This window comes from Pterocles gutturalis, unplaced genomic scaffold, assembly GCF_000699245.1.
Source record: "Pterocles gutturalis isolate BGI_N339 unplaced genomic scaffold, ASM69924v1 scaffold15968, whole genome shotgun sequence".
Taxonomy (NCBI): domain Eukaryota; kingdom Metazoa; phylum Chordata; class Aves; order Pterocliformes; family Pteroclidae; genus Pterocles; species Pterocles gutturalis.
In genome coordinates, this window is record NW_010123349.1 from 35,213 (window position 1) to 52,927 (window position 17,715).

Consider the following 17,715-nt stretch of genomic DNA (forward strand, 5'->3'; position numbering starts at 1 on the left):
TATTAATGCAAGTTATTTAATGAAATATGTTGCTGGTTTTTTAAATCTGTAGACCAGAGAGCAGTAGTATTTTCCAAAAGACATTTCAGAGTGAGATTGTTTAGGAAAACAAATGACAAATTCTTTTGGAAGAAGTTAGCATTTCTAGAAACTCTCTGTGAGACTAATATTAAACTTATGGGTAATGGTGATAAGAAAAGTTTTGAAAGACTTTTGGGGTAGGGCTTCCAGTAGCTATCAGAGAAGCTATCATAGTGCAAGGAAAGGCTGTGAAAGTGATGCCAAACATGCAGAAGCAGTTTTAGAGATCAGCTTGTTCTGACTAGGCTGTAATTTCCCACTCAGTCAACTAATAACACCTTCTCACAAGCAAACAGCTGAATATAACAGGTTAGTGGGAGGAAGAAAAAAAAAGTTGATTCCATCAAGAGTTGCTTGTTGTCCTGTGCTCAGTTATGTAGAAAATCTGCTTAAAAAGAGCAACTAGAGAGCACACACTGTAAAACTGGCCTGTATCTTATAAGCTTTGTGGATACAGGGGCAAGGTAAAACAAATTATTTTTACTAAATACTTAAAATAGATTGTAAGAAAAAGACTTTTAAAATCTAACAGTTTAGAATAGATTTTGCATATTCCAATAAGTTGTACTTTGATAACAGGGAGTGAAGTATCTGATAACCAGCTTGATGTTTGAAGACTAAACATAGAATCGTACAGTCATTTAGGTTGGAAAAGACTCTTAAGATCATTCAGTCCAACCGTAAACCTAATGCTGCCAAATCCACCACTAAACCATGTCCTGAAGCACCATGTCTACACATCTTTTAAATACCTCCAGGGATGGTGACTCCACCACTTCCCTGGGCAGCCTGTTCCAGTACTTGACAACCCTTTCAGTGAATAAATTCTTCCTAATATCCAATCTAAGCCTCCCCTGGCACAACTTGAGCCTGTTTCCTCTTGTCCTGTCACTTTTTACTTGGGAGAAGAGACCAACACCCACCTCACTACACCTTCCTTTCAGATAGTTGTAGAGACTGATAAGGCCTCTCCCCAGCCTCCTTTCCTCCAGGCTAAATAACCCCAGGTCTCTCAACTGCTCCTCCATAGGACTTGTTTTCTAGACCCTTCACCAGCTTCGTTGCCCTTTGGAAAAGCTCCAGCACCTCAATGTCTGTCTTGTGGTGAGGGGCCCAAAACTGAACACAGCATTAGAGGTGCAGCCTCACCAGTGCCAAAAACAGGGGGGGACGATCACTGCCCTAGTCCTGTTGGCCACACTGTTTCTGACACAGGCCAGGATGCTATTGGTCCTCTTGACCACCTGGGCACACTGCCGGCCCATATTCAGCCGGCTGTTGACCAACACCCCCAGGTCCTTTTCTGCTGGACAGCTTTCCAGCCACTCTTCCCCAAGCCTGTAGCATTGCAGGGGACTTTTATGGCCCAAGTGCAGGACCCAGCACTCAGCTTTATTGAATCTCTTACAATTGACCTTGGCCCATGGATCCACTCTGTCCAGATCCCTCTGTAGAGGCTTCATACCCTCAAGCAGATCCACCCAACTTGGTATTGTCTGTAAACTTACTGAGGGGGCAGTTGATCCTCTCATCCAGATCATGGGAGTGGTGGAGAGAAAGATGTGTAGATCTGAGTGCCAGTGTTCTTGGAGAACAAATAAATGGAGCACTGTACTATGAGTTGAGTGGATGGCAGAGTATTCTTTTGGATGCAGACTATAGGCATCTACCAGTCAGTTTCAGACAGAAGCATCCTTTGTGGTTATCTGGAAAGCCAGAAGATTCCAACCATCCAAGGCCTATATGTAGAGGATTCTTAATAGCACATATTATTTACTGAACTAATGCTTATTTTGGTTTTTTGGCTTTAAATCATGACATAACTTTTTACAGATAAAACAAAGTAGCAGTTTACTGCAAGTCATCTCTTATCTGATTAATATAATCTGGTGGTATTTGATTCAAAGTAGTTTTAAGACAAGCTCTGGTTCATGCCATATGCCATATTTTCTGCTCTTTAGTTTGTTCCAAGTATTTCCAAATGACAGGAGTCACTAGTGTTGAACCAGTGTTGACTTCTAATGAATACTCTCCTTGGATGTATTAGGATAAAGCTGTGGCTGAACCAGTAACTCGACTGCTGGAATCAACCCTAAGAAGCACCCACATGCCAAGTCGGATTGGAGCTCTGCATGGAATTCTTTATATCCTTGAATGTGATTTGCTTGATGAGACAGCGAAGCAACTCATTCCAATTATCAGCGAGTATCTGCTCTCCAATTTGAGAGGAGTAGCACAGTAAGATTCTTCCCTCCTTCCTCCCATCCCAAACTGTTACATGCTTATGTGTGAACAAAAGGGCTCTTTATGGATTGCTGTTATCAGTACAGTTTAGAGCAAGCTGTTGTATCAAGCAGGCTTTTGGCATGTTGATTGAAAATATCATCCCATTTTAGGTTTGATTTATAGAAGCAAAAGGATATTTGAGGGTGAGAAAACTGTTTTGATAGCTCAGACTTTTGTCTCTTTGGTAAATTGTGTTCACTAAACCTTGTTTTTTCTGTCAAAAGGCTTAATCTTTGAATAAGACTTGCAGGATCAGTAACGAAATTTATTTCTCCTAGACAAGTCAGGCAATGATAGCTTGTAATTATGTTGCTGAAAAATTTTTCATGTTGCACTAGATCTTCATGATAACCAATGTTCTTGGTGATCATTTGTGTGATTTTAAAAACTGCATAAATTTCACATGAAAAAATACTTGGTGTTTCTAAGGATTGTTTATAGTGTCTCTATTTGTGACCTAGACAGCTTTGATGTAAGTGACCACTGGTGTTTTTGCTTATTTACAGTTGTGTGAATATCCATAACCAACAGCACATTTTGGTAATGTGTGCAACTGCTTTCTATTTAATTGAGAATTACCCACTTGATGTAGGACCTGAATTCTCTGCAGGAATTATACAGGTATGTTGTGATGCCTTCAGTCACAGGTGATCATGCAACCTGGGATGACCACAGAGCTATCTTTTAACACTTAACTTGATTATTGTTGTGCAGCTATGCTTTTGGGTTTAGTTTCTTCAGGTTTTCTTAATACCTGATGCAGTTCCATACTAGCTGCAGTAATGTGCTGCTAGAAGATGACCTAAATACACCTAAAAAACAGGTAGTTGACTTTTTTCTTTATTTCAGATGTGTGGAGTCATGGTGTCTGGAAGTGATGAGTCAACGCCATCCATTATTTATCATTGTGTCCTGAGAGGATTAGAACGACTCCTTCTTTCAGAGCAACTTTCTAGGCTGGATAGTGAATCACTAGTTAAACTGAGTGTTGACAGAGTGAATGTGCAGAGCCCCCACAGAGCCATGGCAGCACTTGGATTAATGCTGACTTGCATGTACACAGGTATTTACTTTTTTTTTATATCTTTGATGTTCTGAGAGGCTAGCTTACTAAAAATGCTGATTTTCTTCATTTATTTTTGTTACCAAGGATAAAAAGGTCTTATTTTTGCATTCACAGTAAACTTGTAACAAATTATTTTGGTTTAGGAAAAGAAAAAGTCAGCCCCAGTCGTACCGCAGATACAAATCCTGCTGTTCCCGACAGTGAATCTGTGATTGTTGCTATGGAACGAGTATCTGTGCTTTTTGATAGGTAAGAGGATAAGACGTGTAATGGGGCACTGGGAGGGAAATTATTCTGTTTGGCACTGTGTGGTCACTTCTGTATTTGACAGGTTTAATATTGAATTAATGATGTTTTTCTGCTTAGCATTGCTTAACATTGATACTTCTGCTATACACAGTAACACTGATGGAATTGCTGAAGGCAGCACAAATGTACAGGAATGTAAATGGAAACCAGACGTGTTCTAACTGATACTGTGTGTTGCACAAACCATAATACTTTATAAATGCATTTCCAGCTCCCTTCAGGTCAAACTCTTAAGTGCTTTTCAGGATGTCTTCTGCATAATCAAGGATATAAATCCAGTTTACAGGAAATAATCTTTCAAACCACCCTAAGAGTTTAAAACCTTTTTCCCCTGTTCCTCCACCCAAGTACTGCTCTTTCCAAGGCTGTTAAGTAATTGCAGTGGAAGGGTACAGTAAAACTTCTGTATTCACATGGACCTAATTTCATAGAAATAGTTCAAAACCCCTTTTTTGATCTGACAATCTCAAGCTGCCTTAAGTGAGCATAGCATGTTAAATTTTGCATAGGAGTTTGTGGGATAATGGTTTAAATTTTTTAAAGTGTTCACTGGTTTTTCCGTAAAACTGGATGAGGACTTCACTTCTGCGTTCAGTGAGAACAGAACTAGAGCAGTGCTTGAGTACTTTTGAAACTATCACTCATAAGACTTAGGAAAACAAACGTGAATATTAGAAGCAGAAAATAACTTCTGCAGGGAATAATCACATGATGGTAACTTGATCTTGACGCATCAACAGATGCACCCTTTATTAGGAAGATTTTCCAATCAGTGTTATTTAAGTAAAAGTCTCTAAGTTGGGGTATCTTTCCCCCTCTTTACAGTGCAGTGCAACTTGCCTTTCCTCTTTGGTGTGTTGGTCATCCTGGTCTTGAATATAAAATGCAAAGATGTTATGAATGGAAATGAGTGTTCTACTTATAAATGGCGTTTTCTCTGATAAATAGGAGTAGTGATCTCCCTGCCCTTTTTTGTTCTTATTTAATTTTTTTAGCATTCCTGAAAAATTCCACTACGTCTTGCCTCTGATGCAATTCCAGAGCTTCAAAAAATGTTTACTATTTTAAAAAAAAAAGTGGGGTGTTAGGCAGGACACAACACCTGTGATAAGTCCTAATAGCTTTCATGGACCTGTTTGGGTAGACTGTTAATGAAGACTTGGATTCCTCCATGTTGAAGACTTTTTTTGCCTTTCCAGAGGTGAAATTAAAATGTTCCTTCTATTGCCAATTAAATTGGAAAAGAGCAAGGTGTTTACTGGAATTCTGTCATAAAATATGTTCTTTTTTATTATTTTCAGGATCAGGAAGGGATTTCCTTTTGAAGCTAGAGTAGTGGCTCGGATCCTTCCACAGTTCCTTGATGATTTTTTCCCCCCACAAGACGTGATGAATAAAGTTATTGGAGAATTTTTATCCAATCAGCAGCCTTACCCACAATTCATGGCAACAGTAGTTTATAAGGTAAAGTTTACATTTTTTCTTTCTTAAATATTTCAGATTTCTAAATAACTGATAGCTCAATTGGAGGGGCGAATATCTATTTTGTTGGATTGAACAAACCAATTGCAGTGATTGAGCTGTACTGCTGTCAGCTTTGTTGTTCAGGCAACACAGAAAGCTAGAAACACTATATCTCCTGGAAGACAAAGCTCACAGCAGTACAGTTCAATCACTGATAATGGGAAAATAAGGAGAAAATTAATAGATGTGATCCTGGTGCTCAGTCTCTTCAGATGTCAAGGAGCCAGCCCAGGACATCTGTCCTTATGAACTCTACAATCCAGCTCCCTTGGACTCAGTTTGGTTTCTGGGTATTTTGCTCTTCAGCACCTACTTACTGGACTCATGCATCACTTGAGAGTGCATGTGTGCACCACATTTGATCTATAAAAACAAAGTCTTGCATTTCTGTATGCTTACTTCAGTTTGGCACAGAGGTTGTGAGTCCAGTTGGATCCTGACTGACTCTTGCAGAATCTCTTTTTCTAGGCATTGTGTTCATTAATTCTTTGGACATGAAGTTGTCTTCAGGAATCTGGTTTGTGAACCTCAGAGTTTTGTATCTGGGGAGAACTTTTACAAGAGAAACTAAACTCTTTGCCATGTCCGTCTACCATATCTTTATTCCTGTGTAAAATCTTTTTTGCAGGTATTCCAGACACTCCATAGCACTGGACAGTCCTCAATGGTCCGTGACTGGGTGATGCTGTCACTGTCTAATTTCACACAAAGAACACCTGTGGCAATGGCAATGTGGAGTCTGTCCTGTTTTTTTGTCAGTGCTTCCACCAGTCAATGGATTTCAGCAATGTATCCTAAAAAGACAGAATGTGTGCTATTTGTGGGTGATACAGTAATTCTGCAAAGCATATTGATAGCCTTGAAGGACAAGAGTACAAATCTTAACACACAAAAAAGGGCAGATTTACTGCAGTTAATAGTGGTGTATATCCCTTTGTGCTATTGGTGACTCGGGTTTGAGGGGAAAAAAGAGAACTTCTAAACAGATTATGATAACAAAGTTACCTAAAACTACTGTTTTAAGATCTGTTCCTTGTGACTATGCAAGATGATCAGGAAAGTCCTTACTTCAAATCGCTTTTCAAAAGCTTCACCAGATAGCTTTGGAGTGACCTTTAAAAGCTTTGTTCTGTGTTCATTCTGCAAGACAAAATATATTGAAAAAAAAAAAAAAAGAACAAACTCAAATTAAAGAAAATTATTCTCTGTGTACAAACTGTATTTTGCAAACATCCCCTTGAGCTGCAGTGCAGTAATAGTGAGCTTTGGCTATGGAAGGACATCAGCCAAATAAGTTGAAACAGCCAAAAGGCATAGGTGGAATCAGTGCTGGGTTTGTTTAAAAAGAAACAAATAAACTCCCCAAAAACAAACAGCAAAATAACTGTAGTATTCCATGAGTGGGCAAAAAAGTGTCCGTATGTCATGTTTGAAACTTCCTAATGACCCTAGATCTCAGCAGTGCTCTTTGAATATCAGCAGTTGCGACTGTGGTACTGATAGCACTGTTCAGTGCCATAAAGAAAACTACTGCTAGGTTAAAATGGATTTCTGGGGATAAGAAATTGTGTGAAGTTAATGAAGAAACAGGAGTTCTGTAGTAGCACTTTAATTGATACATGACAGTATTTGGCACTATAATATTGTTGGTGAACTCAAAAATACACCATTTTATTGGAGAACAGTGTTTAAAAAGCTGTACCACAAGGTGAGCAGCTTCTATCATATTATGACCTTAACTTATATTTCAGTCTTCCACATATTATCAGCAGAATGGGAAAATCTGAGCAAGTGGATGTTAACATCTTCTGTTTGGTGGCCATAGACTTTTACCGACATCAGATAGATGAAGAATTAGATCGGAGGGCCTTTCAGTCGGTGTTCGAGGTGGTAGCATCTCCAGGAACCCCATATCATCGCCTGCTAACTTGTTTGCAAAATGTCCACAAAGTCACAGCATGTTGAACATCCTGATGTGTAATGGAACTGCATGACTAGTGTTGGAATCTGATATGAATTATGGGGAATGCAAGATCAAGAAAGTATCTGGGGTTGCATTTGTGATAAATACTGATCTGCCAGTTTTACTTACGGAATGCATGGGCAAGTGCTCTGCAGCACTGGAAATCACCTGAAAAGTCTAGTGTAGTTCTTGTTGTTGTTGACACCAGGCACCTGTGACGAGAAATAAATATGCCAGCATTTTTCAAGTGGTATTTGAGACTAACCTGAGACACATTTACTAATTGTAAATTATGAGCAAGTACTACAATGCAAGGTAACTGGGATTACTCTTCCTCCTAATGTTCAGCTAAGCCACAGTGTTGCAGCTGGTAAGAAACTGACAGAACCACTGTTATTGCAAGCTGCAGTCATTAGAAAATGTCATAGTTTTATGTACCTGTACATACTGTTGTGTAGTACAGACTAGAAATTGTTTCCTAATGTCTCTCGCAAACAAGGAAAAGAGAAAATGGCTTTCATGAGTTACACTTCCAGCATGTAATTCCTCTCTCTGGACTTTCTGATATCTTGTGGTGTATGTGTTGGTGATCTTGAAGAAATAGTGCACATACATAACCACACATTTTTCTTTTTTCTTCTCAGGATTTAAAATTTGAGTACAGTATATCAGTAAAAGAAATTTTAACTTAAATATTTCTATATCATGTACAGTATGTAAAATTGTAAGATGTGTGGTGCATGAGCTGTGCTGTAATTTGGGATGAACAGAAGCCATGCTACTGAATGTCTTGACATCTGTATTGTCCTCTTTTTTTCCTTGTGCTCAAATTCATGTTCCTTTTGGAAATCCATCTTAATGTACAGATTACATCTTTTTTTGCATCTCACTTTTTCTTAATGTGCTTTAAAACTGGAGCATGTTGATCAGTTTGTCTTGAGAAACCATACTAAGGAGGCATTCTTGTGATCCACTTTACTGTAGCTGCTTTTGAATTCCTTTATTTTGAGACACAACAGTAGAGGAGAGGACTAGTTACTCTGGATCAGCCTTTTCTGTACTTAAGAAACTGCTCTTATCTGCTGCACAGCATTTTAAGAGACAAAATGGTGCAAGCTCCCCAGTAGTCAGTAACCATTTGACCTTTCCAAACTGAGACCATGGAGTCATCTGGATATAAACCACTCTCATTTGAAACAAACTATGCTAGCAGTTAAGAATCAGAAGGCTGCTGTGGTCTACTTTGGGACTGGCTAAGGTGTTAGATTACACAACCTCTTTTATTACCTGTTGTATACATAATGCTTTAGACATAAACAGAGTACAAATATCCATAAATTTTAGGAAACTACACAGGGCCAGATCTAGCTTTTACTCACCCAGGGAACTCCATTGATTTCTAAGCATTGCAAGGGGAAGTCTAGCACAGCATTGTCTTTAGTTGGGTTTGTTATAAATCTTCAGTTATAGAGAAATGATACCTTGGTTCTCAGTCACGTCCTTTATTTGACCTCTCTTCATTTTTTTGTCACACCTTTTTGGTGACACTTGGAAAAATGAGATAGTGTTGTCAGGAGGAGCATGTACTGTATGTATTTCTGTATATAATGTATATGTTGAAATTATACACATGTGATAACATTTAATGTATACAGATGTGTATATTTGTATTTATTAAACCCATGTATTTAAACTAATTCCAATCTAGACCAAAAATTGTTGCTTCTGCCCATAAATTGATTACAAAGGAATTGTCCACTGGTGTCACTTCCTCTTACGGTAGACAAAACCGATAGTATGGGCAGTAGAAACAACTGTAGATGTTGCTGCGTTTAGCTCTCTACAGAACTCTCTATCTAGAGCAATTATTTCTGCCCTTAGTTGGGTTACTCTTTCTTGGGCCACAGCACTGTGGTGATTTTTAAAAGAAACTGAACAGGAGTTCAGAAAAAGGTTTAATAAAATAGATACTGTTTGAAAGTTTTTGAGTTATATTGGAAATTATCTTAGTTCTGATAAGAGACTAATTCAAGACAGTGAGATATAATGCCCTGTGCTTTCATTAAGGGTAGTATAGATCACTTTTCCCTTTTGTAACCACCAATAATCGTTTTGTACTGTAAACCCACACACCAGTCAGTTTTTTGTATGATATATAGTTTAAGTGAAGATATTTTTGTAAGCTATTTTCCAAAATTTAAAATAGATTTTAATATATTTTTTAAGCATCAGGTTAGTCATATTCTCACCATATAACAGTATACGTTGTGTTACAAATTGTTAAATTCTTCATCATTTTAAGCTCCTCATGATTAACACATGATAGCTGGTTACTTTGCCTTGGGATAATGGGAGCTAGCCCCTTTCTGAAAGTTTCCAAACCAGTTTGGGCTTTGCCATAGAATCTTTCCAACCAGTGAAGGAATACATTGACTTAAGCAGTCAGCATGGCTGGATGAAAAACATCAAATGCGACAGATCCCCTTTCCTCAAATGCCCGTTGCTGGCCTTTAAGCAGATATTTGCATTGCCCATTTCTAGTCAAGCTTTAACCAAGTCAACTCAGTTCTAACCTCAGACAGATTCACTGGTAGTAATAACTCCATCTGTTTTAATGTCTCTTAGAGATTTGTTATATTATACCTCCTGAAATGTGTCCTAAGTGTGTAAAGAGTGGCCCCTCCCTTTAGGCAATTCTCGGTGACCTGAAGGGAATGTAACTTAAGGGTCTTCCTAGTGTGGAAACACAAACCAGTAGTGCTTCAAATCTAACATTTCTCCTGCAGCACATTTTTCTGTCTGCTTCCTAGACACACTTTCCCCACCCTCACTTCTTCTGGATTGAAAGCATATTTTAAATTACGCCTGCCTACCTCTAGTGACAAGAGCCAAGAGATGTGGGATGGGGGCAGTAACAACAAAACAATGGCCACTAAGAAATATCAAAGTTGAATTTAAAAGAAAAAAAAAATCATTCGTCCCTTGAGATTGACTTAAGGCAAAGTTTTATTTCACAGAATGTTTTTAACTTGCTGTAGACAGAAAGCTAATTCTGAAAATCAGACTGTTCAGTTTTTCATTGAGAACAGGGTAGAAATGTATTTGGGCTTAAGACTTAACATTTGGTGTCCTGGCTAACCAAAGCAAACAGTTTCTTTAATGTGCTCTGCAGTGGAGCTGGCTTCTTTACAACCTTCCAAGATTAGAGGTATGGCATGATTGGGAGCATACTGGAGACAGGTTAATGTTTAAAACTTCATTTATACAATTCACTTGTCAAAGAACCTACTTTGCTGAATCTATAATGCGGCCCTCCTTTAAGAACACTGTATGCTAGCCAACTTTTTATAAATAGTTTTTGGGCCAGCTACTCACTGGCCCGTTAAATAAAGTTTGATTGCATTTCATTTCAGCATGCCCCCTCCCTTGCACTGAGTGCAAGAGTGAGGAGTTGGAAAGTACAAACCGTTGAAAAGCAGTTCTTATTCGTGGGATTCAAAGTATTTTCTTCACGTTCTATTGTCTTTGCCAGTTGAAATTGAATGCGTGTTTATTTAAATCTTCTTTCAAGTGTGTACTCAGATGTCATTTTTTGCCTAAAGCATCTAAGTGATTGTATATTACTTTTGCTTTGGTAGGAATGCCTTCTCAGCACCAAGACATTGCTTGTTTCTTAACCACCAGCAGCATTCCTAAAGCACTGAGTAATGAACTAACAGATTTAGATCAAACAAAGTGGGGAACAAGTGGAACCTTTTGGGTTAAGAGTAATTTGTTGATATTTAGTAGATTTGCCTTAAGAGTATTCTGTCTCACCATTCTCTTTTTAAATGGCTGTTAACTTTATATATATATAAGGAGGTTGTGTCAAAAACACTGTCAAGACAGTTCTCCAGGAGCAGCAGACGTGGTTTGTCTTAAGATTTTGTGGAGCTGTCACAGCTAAACATTTATGCTTCCTAAATAAAATAAATTTTGGGGTATAATAAGCAATAAATATAGCAATAAGCAGTTTAATCAAATCTGGTGATTCAGGATCTTACCTGGTGGTTGAAAGGGATGGGGTGGGAGAAGAAGGGGAACTGATTCAAGTACATTCATTGCATAAAGCAGACTTTTTCCATGTACAATCCCAACAAGACCTTCTACTAAAGGTAGAAATCAACTAAGTGACAATGGCGGGTGCTTTGCTCTATTTCTTTTAAAACAATTTTGGTTATAAGGATATAATTGGTGAAAGTTATAAAAGAGCAAAGCACTTTGGTAGTTTTTACGTAGTTTAATTAATTTAAAATAAAAGCAAGCTGCTGTTAAGAACTATAGTAAGCAACGTAGCAAAATTTTGGGGAAGTCCGATATGCTGATTTTACCTAATATTGAGATTTCAGGTGAACTCTTTGCGCATGCTACCTTAAAGTATCCATTGAAAATCTTGAGAATCCCACAGTCACACCCGGGAGAGCTTCTATCATGTGTCAGGTTTTAGCTGTATTCAAGTTAACTGGGTATAAATGCTGCAGAGCATTTGTGAAGCATGCGCTGCTTTTTGTCATGTGCATTTTGTGTGAGCTTGTCATTCCCATCAGTCTGTGTATGCATACCATCAAGTTCAATCAACCTGACGAAGGACAAGGTAAAATGGCATGTGACACACACCCTCTGGTGTTGTTTTGTATAGTTTGAGGGCAATGATGAGCAAAAGCTTAGAGCCCCAGCCCCAAAAGCAATTGTACTCAAAGGAAAAGGAAAGTGTATAATTTTAGATGTCTGTTTAAGTTTAAAAAAAAATGCTGAAAATACTGCACATTGAAACTTAAAAAAAGAAAATAAAATATAACTATAACTGTAAGTTATTTTTCTCTGGTTATTTAAAAAGGTCTTGATGCATTCTTGCTATAGTTTTTTTCCTGGTATCTTTTCTTTTCAGCAACTATCAAATATGGAGTGTTTTAAAAATATGCAAGAATACTTGAACTCTGCAAATGTAGGTATGCTTCACAATCACAGTGCTGTTTGCAATTAACAAAGAAGTATCACAGTTGAGCTTTTAATTGTATCTAATAGTCATGCTTGCCAAAACTTCTCAAGATTCTAGATGAGATCAGAAAACACAACATTTAAGTGTACAGCTGTATTTGTGAATAAGGGTGTATTGATCTGCAACAGTCCTACGGGGGAGATAATGTTACACAGGAGAAGAAATGGTTTAACTTGCCTAAGCTTGGTTTCCCAGCTGTTAGTCTTGCATCTTAAAAGAAATTTCTGGGTGGTCCTGCCGCTGAACGCTGGAGGATCTCTTGCAGTACTCGACTGCTCAGAGACATCTTGTTTTGATTAATTTTGCAGCACTCGGCTGATCTCTGGAAATTCTGGAATAAGCTTAAAGTAGTAGCTCAATGTACAAAGCACGTGTTGGTTTCATTCTTAGTAAAAATCATTTTTTTTACTTCTTGTTTTTCTTTGTCAGTGTTAGTAGGAATGATCAGCCACTCTTGTCACCTTTTAATTTAGCCGTGGAGCCAAGGAACAGAACTCTACTGTGGTAAGTTTCTTTGTCTTCAGAATTAAAGACTTGCTTGAATAATAAAATCTTCATCTCTTTGTCACTCAGAGAAGAACACCCATTTAATTTTTGGAAATATTATCCCCTAAGACGAATTGCAAGGCATACGGAGGTGAAGCATTGCACTTAGAAGACTAGAACTTTTAAACTCACTGTGACTTTTCTACTTTCCCCACTGCCTCTCCTGTGCCATACAGGTGTTGTTTCTTCTTTTTAGTCAGTGCAGCTGTAAGAGTATTGCAGCCATCCTTTTGGAACTGGCTTGGCTGTACCCCAGTTAACAAGATAAAAACCTTTGATTGCTTGTAGAATTATACCATAATTATTCCATAACTTTTGCATAAGTGTTTGAAGAGATGAAAAGATTTGTAACTTGTAGGTTTGGTAAAAAGTTGGAAGTAGGAACATGAAGAAGTTTATACAGTATATAGAATGGTATCTTCTGAGCCAAACCTCCTGCTTTTCTGTTGAGGCCGTAATTCTGCCTTAATTTTGTTTCTGTTCTTTCCCATGGCATACGTATCCAAGTATGGCAGAGTAATCCTCACCCCAGGTGCTGTTTTCATATCCTTCAAACTGCGAATGTCATGGGTAGATTTTGATTCAGTGCAACCTGATTATTTTACCTCATTATTTACGTTTTGGAGTTGTTTCAGCCAGGCGGCAGTGTTTGGGCTCCAAGCAAAATGCATCCCTGAGGGCTGGGTTTGACCATGCCCCCGATGCCTGCAGAGCTGTGAGCCAGGTTAAGCCAGACCATTTAAATAGTATGCTTTTGCTAATCTAGCTCGTCTTGAATTACGTGCACTGTAAAACTTCAAGTCAGTGTTCCCCAAACTTGAAATAATGTCTCCAAATCAGAATCTTAAATATGTCTTTTCTACACCTTTCTCCCCTTGAGACGAGGCACTAAGTGTGTTCTTCTCCCTGTCTTGCTGTAAAATGGCTCTAGGATTGAAGCATCTATCTTGTCATCCAGTGGAAATGCAAGTGTAAAGTCTGCTAACTTTTCCTGATATGTCTTGTTAATGTTGACATCGCAAATACTGTATTTGGCATTTAACATCCATGAAAATAACAATTCATCTTTCAACTTCTGTTTCAGGCAAGTTTGGGCAGGTATTCTTTTAATTATACTTTGTTCATACTCATTTTTCTTTGCCTTCGTACCTGCTTCAAACTAATGCTGTTTAAACGAACACTGGATACTGGAGAGCTGGGAGGGATTTTTAAGTGCTTTCAAGGCATCTGATCCTTACATCTCTTGGCAATGTGGCTTAAGCTCATTCCTTCTCCTCCTGCCTTCTCTCCTCTGCACTGACCCCTAGAATAAATATTTCGCCTGGCTAACGCTTTAAAATAAAAGTTTTGTGTCACCAGTAGATTGGTATGTGACTAAGTAACAGAAGAGAAGACTGAGTGATCCAAGATACCCCCAGTTAACGAATGAGTTGTGGGTCCTGAAGAAGCGATGCTTAAGGAGGGCCCTGAATAAATCTGCAACTCCTTAATACTTGATGTAATACTCTAAGAAGATTGTTCAGATGTTTATCTTCATCAGTACCGAAATCAAATGCTTTCACAAATGACACTTCTGTCTTTATTTTTGCTTCTTTACTTACTTAAATGTGAGCTTGTGGGTAATGCCTGTTTCCACTGCAGTGTGATCTGATAATGCAAGAAATGTGAGAAATGTGATCTGGCAGCTGGGAAACCTGCAGGCAGCACTGACAGTAAACATGTCAGGAACCTGCTGCTTCAGAAAACATTGTCTGGGACCAAGTTGCATTATGTTACAGTGGTACAGCAGAGGCTTAGATTATGCTGACAGGTTGCTTTTCCAATTCTACCACTGGCCTACTGTGGTGTTTGAGAGTATTCCTGCATGGGAAAAATACAGCAAAGTTGGACTGAGTTGTCTCCGATGACTGGATTAAGCAAATCCAAGTTTTTTTAGATCCATAAAAATGCAAACTGCATATCATACCTTTGAAATTTATGATGAATCTAGTGGTGATGATGGAGTGTTGTAAGAAGTCATGTTGAGTTATCGTGTTGCACTTGAAAAGATTGCTAAACCATATGGACTGGTGAAAATATGAGGAACTCAGTTGCAGTGAGATATATAGTGCTTCAAGTTCTTTTGCATTTTTGCTGATGGGTTAAATATCATCAAAGTGGTTATTAATTATTAACTCCTTAGTGAAGTCTGGCTCTCCTTTGTACGTGCTGCTTTTGTTCTCAGTTTGACTGCATTAACTCTAAATGAAACATAAATGCTAGTCTCAAATTAATGATGATTAAATTGCATTGTTCTCTGTAGCTTGATTACATGGAAAAAATCTCAGAACAGGAGAGCAAATTTTATTATTATTTCATGTGTACTCAGTCATGCTTTACTGGCTATAAAATCTCATGTAGACAGAATAACTTTGGAATCTGAGTGCCATAAACAAGAATTTACCTCTGAATGACATATTTTGAAGGGAGTTTCAAAGCCTGTCATGAAAGGTGGGCATTCATTCAAAATAAAATGATAAAGAGTTCACATTTTAGCAGGACCAAAAAGAACTAGTGATGAGGATTGTCTGCCATGCATTTTTTTTTCTTGTGCTTTTCTGCTCTAAACCTCCAGGACATGATGCAGGAAGCAACAGTAGGATTCTGTGCAGCAGCCCAGTGTGTGCTCTATATGAGTAAAGGACCTTTTTGTCCGCTGATGGCCAACCAGAGAAAAGTATCAATGTATATTAAAAAAAAAAGGGATAATCAAAATTAATCCCAACCCCAAGCAACCAGATGGTTCTTCACTGCCTGTTGCACACTATTTTTCCTTTGTGTAGCTGTCACATGGATATATACGGTCAAGGCAGTATGTGGACCTTGAAGATGATATCTTGTCCCTTAAGACCAAACAGCTACGGTACATCCAAGGGTAGAGAGGTACCATTGACGCTTTTAAGGATGTTGTAGGACAGAGCCAGGCTGACAGCTTCTTAGAAAGGGGCTGAGAGCCTTCGAGCTGAAGAAAGGCAGGAAGTGGTTTCGTGTAATGTGGCTGCAAGGTACAACCCCGAGACAAAGGAATGATAGGAAGAATCATCTTTTTATGCTTCATCTTCAGTGACTGTGTCTGCTTCACCACATTGTGCCTGAAAATGTTTCCTGGATGTTGTTAAAGGTTTGGGAGCATTTTTCCAGTTGGTGTCCACCTTTTGCGTTTAGTTTTCTCTGGGTGCGTGGGTGTTTACAGAGCAGCAAGGAAAGGAAGTATGTTTAAAATAGTGAGGGATGATGGCAAGATAAAGGAAAGTTGCAGAACTTGAAACTGCTTCTGAATAGTGTTTTTTACCCTTATAATTAGACTTTAACTTGAGTGTTCCTTTATATTCGATTATAAAGAGAATAAATATTTATTTGTTCTTTGAACTACCATTTTCCCTGTAAATCACTACTCCAGTCAGCCGGATCTATCTTTCTTCTTTATATACTGGTGCCTTTCATCTAGCTCAGGAAAGCAAGTGTGGGGTTTTTTCCTCTCCTGACAATCAAAAGTAAAAATTTCTCTGCTTTTTGTAGTTGTAGTTGTACCCCTTCATATTGCTGCATTTTGCTCAGGTGACAGTCTGATGTTTTGAATTTTCACAGGTAATATTCTTGCATTATTTTGTTTCTCAATCACATGCCAGAAAGTTAATTCTCTGAAAATCCATTATTTTTAAGTTATAAAATTGTGATGTACAGCGTTCAACATATGCAGCGTTATGATTTATCAGACACTGGTTGATTCTGCGAGCTCTTTTTATTACGGACAAAGAACAAGACAAGGCTACAGCATTAGTGAAAGGGAATTTAAAGAATTATTTTTTCAGGAGAATGTTCTGGTGTAAGACTTTTTCTGAAACTTTCATGCATAAGGGAAAATACATGAAACTTTTATGGCTACACCTAGATTCATGCCTACGTTGAAAGTTTTGCTGTTTGTCCCACGACTAAAAGCTGCCAAGGATCCAGGGGTTAATGTAAGCATTCACGTGTGTGCTGACCTAGTGCTTCTGGACAATGCGATGAGACATCTTTTTCCTGTGGTCATAAACATCTTTTTCCTCTGGTCTTCCATCACGTGAGAGCTTTGGATCTGTAAAAGACTCCAGAGACCAACTGCAATGCAAGCCAGGGTATGTCAAAATAAATTAAAAAACCAAAAATAAGGCTATTATCTTGAGCCTTCAAATATATATTTTATGTCAACTCTGAACAAAGTGATGTGTGAATAACTTTGCAGAGTCATCTCTACTCCGCTGCCGCTGGGTTGGCCCTAAGCTTTGGTTCTCATTTTCTTTCAAAAAACATGCTTTTATTATGCTTTTAGTACCTAACAAGGATGCTGAAACCTGGGGGGTTTCAATGGTAACTTGAAATGAAACCCAGCACCCCAGCACAGTCCAAGCACAGCCCCCTCGGTAAAGGCGTGGGCTGTATGTCCTGATGCTGCCCGCGGCACCCGCTGGCCGTGTAGACCCCGCATCCGAGGAGAGGTCTTCTCTGTGCTGGGGCTCGCTGGAGCCAGCGCAGCCGCTGCCTTTCAGGTGGTGGAGGGAGAAGCTGTTGGGGGACTACTGGTGGCAGATAAAACCCTGAATTCCCAGCCAGGTTCTGAAGTGATCTCTTCCCAAGGGAAAGGCTTTTGTAGCTTTTTCACTTTGAGCACTCCTGCCTTTCCTCTCACATGGTTTAGCTTTGACTTTCTTCTCCTTATCTGTCACTAGAGTGTAATTGTCCCTTTCATAAGGACCTTGCTTTAACCTTGAGCAGCAGTTTCTGTGGCACCTGATGTGCATTGTGTACTATATATACTGATGAAAGAGCGAGGTACAGTCCTAATGTCTGCCTTGATGTTTTCCCTTTAAATCGTTTTCAAGA

At 38.7% G+C, this 17,715-nt stretch overlaps 1 protein-coding gene across 1 annotated transcript in view; it reads left to right on the forward strand.

The window, feature by feature from the left end:
• Window positions 1-7,689, forward strand: part of HTT (huntingtin) — a gene marked incomplete at its 5' end in the record, with an annotated part of 42,187 nt that extends 34,498 nt beyond the window's left edge. The window contains 7 exons of the mRNA XM_010077879.1: window positions 2,129-2,319; window positions 2,874-2,988; window positions 3,217-3,430; window positions 3,577-3,682; window positions 5,044-5,206; window positions 5,895-6,055; window positions 7,018-7,689. Coding sequence (XP_010076181.1) covers window positions 2,129-2,319; window positions 2,874-2,988; window positions 3,217-3,430; window positions 3,577-3,682; window positions 5,044-5,206; window positions 5,895-6,055; window positions 7,018-7,231 — 1,164 coding nt within the window. The remainder of the gene's footprint in view (window positions 1-2,128; window positions 2,320-2,873; window positions 2,989-3,216; window positions 3,431-3,576; window positions 3,683-5,043; window positions 5,207-5,894; window positions 6,056-7,017) is intronic.
• Between the last annotated feature and the right edge of the window lie 10,026 nt (window positions 7,690-17,715).